Source organism: Merops nubicus, unplaced genomic scaffold (assembly GCF_000691845.1).
Source record: "Merops nubicus isolate BGI_N331 unplaced genomic scaffold, ASM69184v1 scaffold52877, whole genome shotgun sequence".
NCBI classification, from domain to species: domain Eukaryota; kingdom Metazoa; phylum Chordata; class Aves; order Coraciiformes; family Meropidae; genus Merops; species Merops nubicus.
The window spans coordinates 1,616-15,257 of NW_008623339.1; the positions used below are offsets into that span (position 1 = coordinate 1,616).

Sequence of the window (13,642 nt, forward strand, 5' to 3'; positions counted from 1 at the left end):
CAGGTCACTATCCCAGATCTCCCTGTGGGATCATGTAATGGTTTTGTGGAAAACACACCTTTGACTTCATTGTAAAAGGAATTTTCACAAACATGTGGACAGGTCATTACTGTGATACACATGAAAGATGTTTCCTTTTCCAGTGGTAAATTTCAACATGACACAAATCCAGGACTAAATTAAATCTAATGGATTTCTCCTACTCAGGTTGAAGAGAATGCGGTAAGCCTGTGGAACTGGGCTGTGACCAAACACATGAGCTCTCTTGTCAATGATGAGCAAAGAGCTAAATGTATGTATGAGTCCTGTACCTTCCTACATGTGTTCTATGTCTTGTAGCACAAAAAGGAAGAACTTCTGACAGGCCTGTGCATAGTGCTATAGATTTGTTTGTTTTGCAGACAGAGAAAATACCCAGTGGGGCTTGTATAAACAGTTAAGGAAGGAGCATCCTGGTGTAATAGTGATCTTGTGGCACAGAAACAGTGTAGGCATTCTTATCACTCCCTCTTTCCATGCCAGAGCAGAAGAGGTGCTTAACTGAAGGAAGCAGTTATTTGCCTTCTAATGCTATTATCAAAAAATGTATGGAAAAAACATAGATGTCAATTTTAGACCGTGGGTCTCAATTTATATAAAGTGAGATTGTTTCTTTAACATAACTATCTGTTCAATGTTTACATACAGAAAAACTAAATCCTCTTTTTACTTCCTTGCTTTTGCTGGGTATACAGCTGGTGGGTTTGCTTGGAGCCAAGAGTGGGGCTGGGGCAAAGCAGAAGTGAGCTTTTGGTCCTTTCCCTCAACCTGTTTTTATGTGGTTCTGCAGGACTGAAATATCTGGCCTATATTTTTGTCTTGAGGGTTTATAGTCAGAATTATGTGTAATCTGAATCATATAAATTATATCAGGTAAAGGGAAAAGGGTAAGCTTACACAAAATAAGTAGTAATTGTAGAGTGTAATGTTCTCAGATCTTCTATCACAGCTGAAGGGCCAGGGAGAGGTTACGTAAAATACATTAATTGGTGTCTTTTCCATACCTAATGTGTACGGAAGGACTGAATATATTTTTGCTTTTTACTTTGAAAATGTAAAGATTATTAAAGTTCATTTCTCTGTTTTGCTGAAGGCTGTTTTGAGGTTCTCAACATGTTTCTGTACACACCTGCAATGTAATTAAGCCTTTGAATACCATGTGTTTAACTTAAATTATCTCTAAATGGTTTAATAGGTATTTTCATGAGAATATATTTTTTATTCTTCTTCTTACTGCCTAAGAAGCAGTTTTAAGAAGCTTGGCTAAAAAAAGCTAAAACTGCTTTGACTACTGAAGCTTTCAAATTTTTCTGTCTTGTAATATAAAATGGCAAAGTCTTTCAGATATGGCAGGGCCTGACTTTTTTTTTTTAAAAAAAAAAGGGGAAAAAGGAGTTTATGAATGTCTGTGCTGCTTTCTTGCAGTACGGTTTGTTGCCTGCAGACTGCTGTGCCTTTGTGAAGGCAGCGACCCTCCAGAGGGAACTATCCGAAGACAGATTTTGGTAAGCAGTGAAGTGCCGTTGGTCACCAAGGGAAACCTGCAAACACTGGCACAGTAGCTCTGGAAAGGGGGCGAAAGACACCTGTAGTTCTAGGGCGTATATGTGCTGAAGTGGACCTCTGTTATCTTAGGGGTACCTTGCTGAGTAAGTGCAGTTAGGAATTTCTAGGCAGTGTGGTTAGCATCATATCTTTGTCAGATGGTAAAATGTTATATGAGCAGCTTGTCTTGTAATGTTGTCTAGTAGGGCACCATAAATCTTATAGTGCATCTCAGTCTTAAGGACTTATTCAGACGTGAGAAGTGCTTGGCAGAAACTGAAAAGCTGAAATGCTCTTCTTCTGTGTTAGATACGTGCATCAACGAGATGAGATCTAACATTGCACTGACCATTTTCTCCTTCAGATGTCTATGAAAACTGGGAAAGGATGGATAGATGTTGGAAAAGCTGATCTTGCTGATGGATTTCTGGAGACTGCCATGAGCGTAGGTTCTTTTCCAGTTTACATTTCTTGTAAACACACCTAATTGTAAATCCCACGGGTGATGCCTATGCTTTGTTTTCCAGAATATAGAAAAACTGTATGCAAAGTTACTTAAGGGGAGTGATGGTGAAGCAGATATTCATGTGCACAAAGCTGATGTCGAGAGGAATCTCTTCAAAGTACTCTCTTATCAGGCTGAATCAGTATGTGCTCTTCCCAATTTTCCTTATAAGTCACGAGGGGTATAGAGGGGAACTCTGACCCAGTTATGAGATGTATGAATGCTTGGAGTTGCTGAAGGATATATTTCCTTCTCTTAGATGCAAGATAGCATATCTTGTGTTTACATTCAGTGTTGCAATCATTTAATGATTTTTAATTTGCCTAATTATTGCAGTCATTTCTGCAATGCTGTTTATATCTTCTAGTTCAGATTTGTTGCTCTTTGATTTGGCTAGCATGGCTCTTTATAAAACAGACAGCTGCCTTTCTGAGTCATAAGTGTGTCAGTTCCAAAGGTGTCCTGTGCTTCACTGAAGAAGGGGGAAAGGAGCCTGGGTCTGCCAAACTGCATTCATATAACATGTACACAGCAAGACCACTTTGGAATGCTCGCCATACTGTGCTAGTCTTTGCAGCTAGCCTGACTGAAAGTATACAAAGGTAGTATTCATCATGGCTGCAGATAGCCCAGGTTTGTATCCAACAAGCAGATTTTATAAGCCACCTGCGCAAAATATTCTGTAACTTACAATTTTCATCACTGCAAACTCATAAACATAATCAAAGCTGTTAATATTATATGCCATCAGACAGAGATCTTTCTATATGTGGATATCCTCTCTTCCATGACTTCATGCATGCTGCTTTCCACATATAAAGGCTTTAAACAGTGGAAGAATCAGTAAAAAATTACAAGATCTGGAAACAGTGAGTTCTATGACACTCGATATTTTCTTTAAAGTCTCAACTTCTGGCATCATACAATGAGGTAATAATCATGATCTGTTTTGGCAGAGGACTTTGGAGCCCTGGTGGCTCGGTGGTTGGACTTGATGATCTTGGAGGTCCCTTCCAACCTAAATGATTCTATGATTCTATGATGATAATTAAAAAAAAAAAAAAACAAAAAAACAGCCTAGGGCAATATGAGAGAAAGTCAAAAAAAGTGCTAAAGGTTGTCTAGAGGATCAACACCACAAATTACAATGATTCAAAGTATATAATTTAGAAATTCAGGTTTTGTGAGGCATTGCTGTGCCTGACTGATGTTTCTTAATACTTTATCAATGCTATAGAGTATTACAGACATATGAGTGTAAATATGAGAAAATGTAGTTGCCTGCATTTGTTGATAACACAATTGACCTCAGTACTTAGAAGGGGAATACTATATCCACAATTCTCAAGAGCTTCCCTAAAAAGGCCAGAGCAGTGGCCAAAGTTTTAGTTTGATCATGGAGACAAAGGGGGCCTTTAATTATTGGATAGGTGGTTAAAGATTTGCTGAACTGTTGTTATCATCTTAACATCTGAATGAAGTTGTCCCATGCATGTGGCCTTGTCACACTGCTTAGGGAGTGCAGTGTTTCTCTGCTCAGCAGCTGTTGCTGTGCTCTGCTGCTCTCCTAGGCAGTGGCTCAAGGGGATTTTCAGCGAGCGATGATGTGTGTGCAGCGCTGCAAGGATATGTTGATGAAATTGCCCAAAGAGGTAAGTGAAATCATCCCTTCTTTATAATCTCAGACTTTGAAAATCCGTTTTCCTCTCTGTATGAATGACATGTGCCATTTTGAAAAGTACTCTGAACTGTGTATGTCTTCTGTGGCTGGTTGCTTCTTTGAGATTTTATTACTAAAAAATTTGCATTAAACCAGCAGCTTTTTTCTTCAAAGTTCATTTTTTTCATGCTTCTTATAGTTTATAATTTCTTATAGTAGGATAAACTCTTTCTAAAGAATGAGAGTAGACAAATCAGCAAGCAAGGCAAAAAGATTTCTAAGCTGAATATGCCACCTGCTCTTCTAGAGAACCAGCTGCATTTTACACATTGATCGTGCGTACTGCTTCTTCACTTGCACCCATGTGAACTTTTGTATGGAGACAGATGGGACAAGGGAAGAGCTGAGTCACTAAGGTTTTGATATGCAAGTCTATCACTAGCCTCAGTACTTACCTTCATCTTCATGAAGCTGTAGAGCTATGAATGGAGGCCACCCATTGCACTAAATTGTGTTTTTTTTTTTGTAGTTCTTGTGTCACAGAACGTCCAGAGAAAACAAAATGTAGCATATGCAGACTAGTTCCTATGTAGACCAGTTGTTTACAAAGATAAAAGTCTAATATATTTACATCAGAATAAACTTTCCCACATTTATTTTCATTTTCATACTTAAATGTTTTCCCAATATTTAGGAAAGATTTTGTTCCTGCCTCTGTAGTAGAGGTAATAAAATTCAAAGGGGTAGATGTGAATTCTGAAAGGGAAATACGGGAAATATGGTTGGAACTTAATGTGGTTTTAAACCAATTAAACTCCAACCAATTTTAAATTGAGTTTTGTGATCTGCAGGCCTTGTTCAGTGCATCTGCGTGGCTAAGTCATTTGCAGGGGTCTAGCTTTCATTTGAATCATAAAAGTATAGCTTTTTACTGTGAATCGTTGAAAGTGCTCACTGGATCTTTGCATTACTATTCCTCATTTAATTTTAAATGAATTTCATGCTTTCTGCTTAAACTACTCCATTAAATAATATTAAACTTCTCATAATGAATGAGAACATTCATGAACATCAAGAGCGCCACTGCAATGGAAAAGGTCATGAGAAATACAATTTATTTGTGGCTTAAAGAGTGACATTTAAACACTGAGAAAAAAGGAAAGAGCTGTGATGGCTGAGTAACTTCTAAACTTTTGAATGACTAGGTTGTTCTCAATTCTTAAGTCTCCCAGGTTCCCATTGTACTAGAGAGCACGAGCCAGAGTGTCACAATGAGATTGTTGCATTGGTGTAATGTATGGTACCACAGATAGCTGGAGAGGCTTTGCAGCTTGTGGATCATCAGTGAACTGTGAACCAGAAGTGGGAACTCTTGCCCTACAGGGTGAAATTCCAGATTGTTCCAAACACTTGTTGTTCAGAGCAGAGCCAGGTTTATGGGGATATTTGGCATTATGCCTGATGCCTGGAACACAGTAATTCACTGAAATAATATTTCAATTATCCTTTGAAATACTTCTTTTCCAAGCATGCAAATAAATGGCTGAGGTATGCCACAGTGTGCCTAGAATGTTAGGCTAGACACTTTGCATGAAACGCTCTCAATACTGTAAACTTTCTGTCCTGGAAAGAAAACATTGACAAACAAATGTAAGAAAAACAAGGGTTTCATATCTGTAAGTGATGGGGTTTTTTGTTCATGCACACTGGATCTGTGCTTTTATCTCTGGACTGCAATGATATAAACAATTTGAAACAAGATGTTGTGCTTCCTCTCATTCCTGCCTGAGGATTTGAAAGTTTTAGTCATTTGTAGGCAAAATCTTTTATAATTGGAAAAGAAAGTTACTGCAGAGGCAAAAGTATTGGCAGCCTATTAGTATATAAAATGAGTTTTCTGTCTGTTCTTTGGATGACATATGACAGCTGTGAATAATTTCAAAGGAAAGACAAGTTGTTTATCAACAGACATTGTCAGAGCTGACTGATAAAGCATAAAACAGTGCTCTGAATAACAAAGTATTCAAGACCAGTTTTCTTTTAAAACTTGTAATGTGGATGATCCTTTTTTAATCCCAAAGAGACATTCTGGGAAGAAGCTTATAATGTAATAATTTTTTTTGGCATTTTTAAAAATGAAATTGCAACATTCCAGTGTTTCCTCTCAAGTTTTAATTTTTGTTGTTGACTTTACAAAGCTCTAGTGCTTTCAGCATGATTTCTTGAGAAACTGTTCTACCTCTCATGTTCCAAGAATCCTTCTGTTTCCTGTGTCCTGGACTGGTTAATGATGTTTCACTTCCCCACACAATTATGATGCCATCTGAGTCATGTTCAGTATCCCCATGTATAACATCAGAAGTGATAACAGTGGATATATCTTTAAAGTAAAATGCATTTTAAAGGACCTGAGACTGGAGTGCCATAGATCCAAGGACATTTCTACAAGAATTTTATAGAAACAGGAATCTTTTATTGCAGACCTATTACCTGTCAATCCTCTGCTACAATTTTGGTGTGGAAACCTATGAATGGAAGAGATATGAACAGAGCACGTTCTGGCTCAGGTAATGTGCGAAGGCAAACAAAATAAAACCCTGCTTTTAAGATGTAAAAATATGTATGAAAGAGTTGGGGGAGCAAGGAAAAGTAGAGGTTTAATTAAAAAATGTGAGAATACAAGATTTGAGCTGAACCAAATTAGCTGAGCAGATACTTAGTGTCTGTATTCTCTGTTGTGTAACATTTATGTTGGCTTTCCCCATCAATTTTCATGTCATTAGAAAGTCTTCTTGCCATGGTTCTCGTCAATTCTCTCCCTAACACTTCTTCCAAAGAGATTATTTTTGTGAAGAGGCTGTTCCCAGTTCTTGTGCCATTCATAAATTACAGCAAAGGGATTTGAAAACTTTGGAAAAGAGTAGATGAATTCTTCTGACCACTGTTAAATGAATGTTTTTTTAAGAGGTATTTGGATTTCTTACAAAGGAGGTACTTAACTGGGAGCAAGTCCATGACTGATGAAAGACAGGAACATTAAGGTGAAATGGTTTGGGTAGGATTTAAATAAGTAATGTAGTTCTACTAAGGGAGAAACAATGTAGGCTTTCAGGAAGAGTATCCTCATGCCAGAGTCACAGCCTCAGCTCAGAAGATTTGTTTTATTCCTTCTTGTTCTTTTTCTCTTTAGTCAGAAGAAAATGAATGGCAACATAGCAAATTCGAAACAGTTATGGTCACATATGTTGTCAGAGAGGATTTGTAAAAATGCATAAAATGAGGTACATCTGGTGGTTTGGAGATTATTTTACATTTTATTCTGGTGGAAAATTAAATACCGAGTCCTGATGACAAAATTTGAGCAGGGAATAAACCTGTGCAGGGCTAGTAAGTATGTGGAGAAAGAGATGTAGCTCCATCTAGTGGGTTAAAATTTCCCTGTACTGAGAATATATTAGATTAGGGAACAAATGCCCAGTTACTGTTTTTTCTTTTCAACAGTTCTTCATTTACAGCATTTGTAGTAAAATCTGATTTTGTGGAGCTACCACTGCGTTTTCTTCTGAGTGGTCCCTTGTGCTGTCATTTAACTTTCAGAGAAAGAATGGGGAGTCATGACTCCCAGACTCTGTTTCTGGTATTGATTTGTTGTGGTCTTGAGATCAGGTCATGTATAACTTTTCTGTATGACTATATTATATATCAGGTACATATATGACAACAAGAACACTTGCTTCTTCGAAACCCCTGGGTTGAAACTGATAAAGCCTACTGAAATGTGTTACAGAAAGTGGTGCAGCAAGTTGAAGAGAGTGAATGAATACAATTTTTTTATGTGAGGATTTAGAAAGACAACACAATTTTCTGTTCTCTAGCAAGAGTGACTACTGGGATGAGTTTGTGTGACCTATGTGATTTCTAACTGGTTAAGAGGTAGAGAAGGAAAGGAATGTTGCACATATCAGAAAACTAGCTGAATTTATCGGTCATCCCATTTAATTGTAACTCACTCATTTATCATTGATAGCCAGAGTTATGATATTGGGAAGATGGACATGAAATATTCTATTGGCAAAGAAATGCAGGTAAGAAATAAAGAAATTGCTGTTGACAAATAGGAGGATTTTGTTAACCTGACTCCACTGTATCATCTGCCTCTGCTATGCCAAACCTGTCCAGTGACTCTTTGGCCTCCTCTTTAGTACTGTCTGCTATGAAGTTTGGCAGAGTTGCAAGTTCCATTGCTATGAGTGTCAGCCTGATAGTTCAATCACTGATGGCTACCCTTAAATCACACTTACATCTACTGTTTCACAGAAATTAAATTGTAGAAAGTAAGGTCTTGAAAGGCCATCTCTTCTTCCCTTTGCTGCCTTCTTTCAAGCCATCATCAGTTACATCTGTTATCTCTGATAGATGTTCATCTGTGTCATTCATAAGCCTGTTAGGCCTCTTCCTACTCAGAGTGGATGTGGAGAAGATTTTATTCTCTTTATAGAAACTGTTTGAAGGCCATATTTGAAGGCCATTGTCATGTATGTCTTGTGGTTTTTGTTTGGTTTTTTTTTTCTCTCAGTGAAGTTTGTATCTGCTTTTCCTTCAGTTCCTCCTTTCATTCCGTTTAATTATTTTAATTCTGCTCTTCAGATAGCATTTAAACTTCCAGTGTGTTTTTCTTTCCAGGCTAAAGTGCTGCGATTGCTAGCTACAGCCTATTTTGAGTGGGATTGCAATCTCTATCTTGACAAGGCACTGAAAGCCATAAGCTTGGCAAATCAGGTAGTAACGTGTTACTGTATTTATGGTGTGAGATCAGGGAAACTCAAGCATTTGTTAATGTGGGCCACATTATCCACTGGTGTTATCCTTGACATCAGATGGATGTTTTGGTGTTTCTAGCTTTTTTTATGAATAAATACTTCTTTGCATGTGGATGTAGAGCTGTCTTGATGCCTCATGTCTGCTAGTAGAGAGATCCTTTGTGAATAATATTACTAAGATTTCACTTGCACGTATTCATAAAAACTCTACAAAAACAATAAACTACAATGTGGTCCACCTGAGGTTTATACCAGCTGGCTTTTTATGCATCAGGCCTTTTGTCTTACTTTGGGTTACAATGGATATGTCCATACTACCTTTTGAGACCCCATCTTATTATCTGTACAAATATTTGAGCAAGCACCAGAATTCAATTTTGAAAGCTGTGTAGCCATGCTACATGAGTTGTATTTCAAGCAACCGATTTAGCCATTGCACTTTACTAACATAACTGTATTTCTTTGGAAATCCTGAAAATTGAGCTGTATAGACATACCAGCTACCCTGTAGAAAGTTCATATATCTCTAAGCAGTCATTACAGTGAAATCTCTTCTCTTGTATAAATTCTGTTTTCCATATACAGACTTTAATTTAGTGCCTCTATTTTTTCAGGTTAGACTAACTTACGTTTGAAAAATTAATATTTGGTTGACCATTTTAAAATTTCCATTACCTGTTTCATATAAAAAAAATGTATAATTATAAAATCCTGTTTTAAATGAAAACTCAAATTCAGTTTTCTACATGCTGTTAAAACTTTCAGACAGATGACAATGCATGTGTTCATGTGATCAGGATAAAAGGCAGTGCATTTTAATCATTCAAATAACATGCTACTCCAATATCTAAGTTCTTTGCAGTTTTTATTATATTTACTTTTGTAAAACCTCCTGAAATGGAAAGTGTTTTTATCATAATTTTTGATAAGTTCTGTTTTAATATTGTAGAAGAGCATGGAAAATTTTTATTCAAGAGTCTGAAATGTGCACTGTTTCAGTGAGAGCTGTAGTATATGTTCTTCATGTTTCCATTTGCTCCCATTGTAGCTCCAGATTTTGTTTTATTATGAGCTTATTTGAATTCTGCTCATATTAATTCTAGGGTAATCCAGCCAATTCACACATAAGAAAACCAGGAAATGTTTCTATTGTTCAGTATTGTTCAGCTTCTGTTTAAAAGTATTGGAAATGGGTCACAGCAAAATGAGAGTCGTGTCTCTCTTGCTTTCATTGTCCTCATGATGTTTTGACAGTATAAGAATAAATAATAAAGATGCATATTGTGTTTAAGAAACCATTGCCAGTTACCTATCTATTGCTTCAATTACTAAAGTGGAAATGAAGAATACAGTGGCGTGCATGTGATTTCTTGGTATTTTTTTATCCTGGACTCTCACAGGATCTGTATTCTACAAACGGCTGTCCAAGTAATGTATTATTTCCATTGTGCAGGAGAATTTGCATCCAGCAGGTTTTTTTCTGAAAGTTAAAATTCTTCTTAAAAGTGGAGCGTCAGATGAAGATATCAACTCAGGTACCACAGCTCTGTATTAGTTTCATAGTGGTCATACTACTCCATATCCAAGAAGATGGCCTGAGTTGTAGATAGAAAAGAAAAAAAAAAACAAAACCCCTTTCTTTTGTGTTCTAGAGTAATCTTCATTACCTAATGTTCTTGTTTTTGAGTGTGACTTAGTAGTTAGTGTTCACAGAGGAGTTATCCAGGTGCTAACATAAGTTTGAATTAAGCAGGATTTAATTTTTGTTGAGAATTTAAATAGAGTTGCTAGAAATAGGGAAAGGGGAAGACTGAAGCCTGTTAGAATGAAGACAGTGAAAATATAGCAGTGTAAAGGTGTGGTTTTAATTTAGACATATGCCTAAGGTTACTCAAAAAGGGTGAAAGTGGATTGTCTTGTACACAGTCACTATAGAAGGAAAGGTTTGTGAAACATTGCTGTTCTCTGTGTGTGATTTTGCAGTTTGGCCAAGACATATCAAGTGCTGATCAGTGTGTTGTTACAAACCTGTGTTACCAGAGCTTATTTAGTTTATCCAAGATATATAACCTCATTTATCCTTATTCCTCAAACTTGTAATTTGAAGAGAACCGATTTTTCTGTTGGCATGAAAGGTAAAGAAGGTTTTTGAAGGGATGTTAATGTAGAAAGGATAATGTATCAGGAGAAATTTGTTTCCATAAATAATGAAGTCTTAAGGAAAAAAGATTTTGTTTGTACTCTTCGTGGTTGGAAAGCATTAGATACGTAATGAATGCTCTGAGAAATAAATGTAGGATGAGATGAGAAATTTCTCAGGAGGGAGCTGAATGGTTTGAATGCTGCCAGACTAGCAGGAATTGCTTCTGGGGAATTTCAGCTACTTTTCAAGTGGACAGTTATTCAAAACTTACCATTGCAATAGTTTGTTTATGTTTTGCAGTTTGAATTGTGAAGCTGTAGTATTGCCTGTCAAACACATTCTGCTTACATTTAGTAGCACTAAGACTCCAGTCAGTTTTTCAGGGAAGTTTATTAACAAATGGATGCCTGTCTTTTGATGGCTGGCAGAAAAGAGTGTTGTGTCCATGCACTGCAAATTCTATGTCTTTTGAGTGAGGATTCCTGCTAAGTTTTAGGCTTTTGAATTAACTCTTGTATTGTGCATTTGTACACAGCTGCCTTAGAAATGCTTCCTTTAACAGCTGTTACAGTCATGTACCTATGTGTTCCTTCTCTGATCTCATAGAAGCTACAAATGTATAAATCTTGTTATTAATCATCCAGCACAGTCTAGCAATTTTTAAACTTTACCTGAGTGCTCTAAACCAGATACTTATCAGCACCAGTCAGTTTAACAGCTGATGCTAAAGGCATTAGGCTTGAGAAGTTCCCATTGCAGTGTGATACCACCACACACTGATCTCAGTCTTAAGTAGTTCCTGCTGGGTAAGGATGAGACTTTGCCACTAATGCCTGTGCTGTTCCTGATCTAGAGACAGAGGCCTAGAATTCCAAGACTATCAGTCTGTCACCTTTCTGTAGTACCATATCAATTGTATAGCAAAAGGAAAATCAAAGCGCAATAGACATGTTTTATTCTTCCTTTTGTTTTAGAACATTGGCATTTGGGGGAATTTTTTTTTTCCCAAAGAAACTGTAAGATGCAAATGGTAAATCAAGCAGTTAAGTGTCTAAATTGATTAAATAATATCAACTGTTTTGTGTTCTGTCTAGCTGTTGCAGAATTCCTGCACCATGAGATGTCTTTAGACTTTTGTTTGAATACTGCCAAACTGCTGCTGGAGCATGGAAAGTATGAAATCATAACTAAGTTTGGTGAACACAATATTTGGGCTTTTTAGGTGTTCTTTTTTAAGCAAAGAACATGTATTATACTGTGATGATTTATTTTAAATAAAAACTCACAGAGGAATGTAAACAATTTTGAGAGGGAGACCATCTTTTCTGTAGCAAGGTGATACAGATCATGGCAACAGCAGAACTGGGTGTGAAATAAAGCTGAGCGGCGCGTTTGCTGTAGCCTTACTGTGGAATGATTTAAGATTCCCCCTGTGTAGTTTTAATACATATCTTGGGGAAAAAAAAAAAAAGTGGAACGATCTGACTGAAGTCATTATTCCCTATGTATATGCTTCTATCTTGCATTAAATTCTTACTCTTTCATTGTGAGGAGTAAACTGTCTTTGAGTACTGTAGAACATCATGTGCTAATAGGAAATCACTGCTGAATAGATGAACTGCAGTAAATTCATACCTTGGCTCTGTCAGTGTGATTGCATGGCAGTAGTATTAATGAGAAATGTGCTGCATGGTGTGAATATCTTGTTATTTAGAATGGAAAATTAACAGCTCTTCTTGTGTAGCCTCTTAAAAATGCATCTTTCTAAACAGGGAATCAATTGGATTTTATGTTCTGAAATCTGTTACTGAACGATTTACATCTTCACCTGACCTTGGGAAAATTACCCTGCTCCACATTGAGTTCCTGTTGCAGAATAAGAGGGAGCTGCTTGCTAAGCAAAAGGTTGAAGAAATTATTATAGGTCTGTACCCATCTTTTGCTGCTCTTTATTAAAAGCTGAATTTAGGTGGCTGAAGTCTTGAATTCTGATTTTCACTTTTTTGCTTATTCTCATCTTTTTTTTCTGTTTGTGTCTTCTTTCCCTTATGTTTCTTTTGCATGGCAGCTCTCAGCTTCCATAATGAGTAACAGTCGTGCTAAAGCTTCAGGACTAGAATCACCTTGCTAGAACAGTTCTTCCTTCTTAGTGCAGACTGGGTGATTTATACATGTGGGATTAGAACGATTTATCAGAACTTCTGTGTCATGTTAATACTTTACCCAGCCAGTCCAATGTGGGTTTGTTTGTATTAAAACAGGTTGCATATCTTTATTTAAGCAGCTGAAAAAGAAGTTTCTTTTTCAGGTCTGTTGCACCTGTAGCACTGTAGCATTTTTTAATTGTCAGATCTGCTGGAAATGAGACCATATTGCATTGAGCTAGATGCAAGAGCCATGTTTATGTTGTTCAAGCATGAAGATGTTTATTCTCTTACCCACTGTTGTTTTCTGGAGGAAGGGATGGTATGGTTTTTGTTTGGTTTGTTTCGGTTTTTTTTCAGAAGCAGGATATGAAACTGGCTGAAACTATTGCTGTGTTAGTGGTTTTTGTTGTAAGCTATGGTGGACTGTCCTTCTCAGTTTTTAGGTGCTTCTCAGTGTGCTTCTCAAAGTTCTTGTAAAGTGCTGATTTGCAGTACCTTTTCAGGTCATTATAGCGGGAAACAACTGTTGCCTGAAGCCTTGAACCGGCTGCACATCATCTTGTGGGACAGAGCTGCCAAACATTATGAGGTTTGGGACCAAACAGTTTTTGATATCGGTGAAAATGAAGATCTGCTATTTCTAACCTCTTTGGTATATCTGTTTTTGGTTAGAGTGGAAGCTGAAACTAAGATCCCTGTTCCAGCTGGCACTAGTTTTATTTGTGTCCAGATGATAGAATCAAATCATAGAATCAGTATGGTTGGAAATGACCTCCAGGATCA

At 37.0% G+C, this 13,642-nt stretch overlaps 1 protein-coding gene across 1 annotated transcript; it reads left to right on the top strand.

Moving 5' to 3' along the window:
• Window positions 1–207: 207 nt before the first annotated feature.
• Window positions 208–13,511, top strand: LOC103777469 (testis-expressed sequence 11 protein-like; the record flags this gene model as incomplete). The annotated part of the gene is made up of 12 exons (XM_008945024.1): window positions 208–292; window positions 1,465–1,544; window positions 1,949–2,029; window positions 2,112–2,231; window positions 3,661–3,741; window positions 6,231–6,316; window positions 7,777–7,834; window positions 8,433–8,528; window positions 10,023–10,104; window positions 11,807–11,885; window positions 12,485–12,636; window positions 13,363–13,511. Coding segments are annotated over 12 exons (1,149 nt in total), but the record flags the coding sequence as incomplete, so codon positions are not given.
• Window positions 13,512–13,642: the final 131 nt, after the last annotated feature.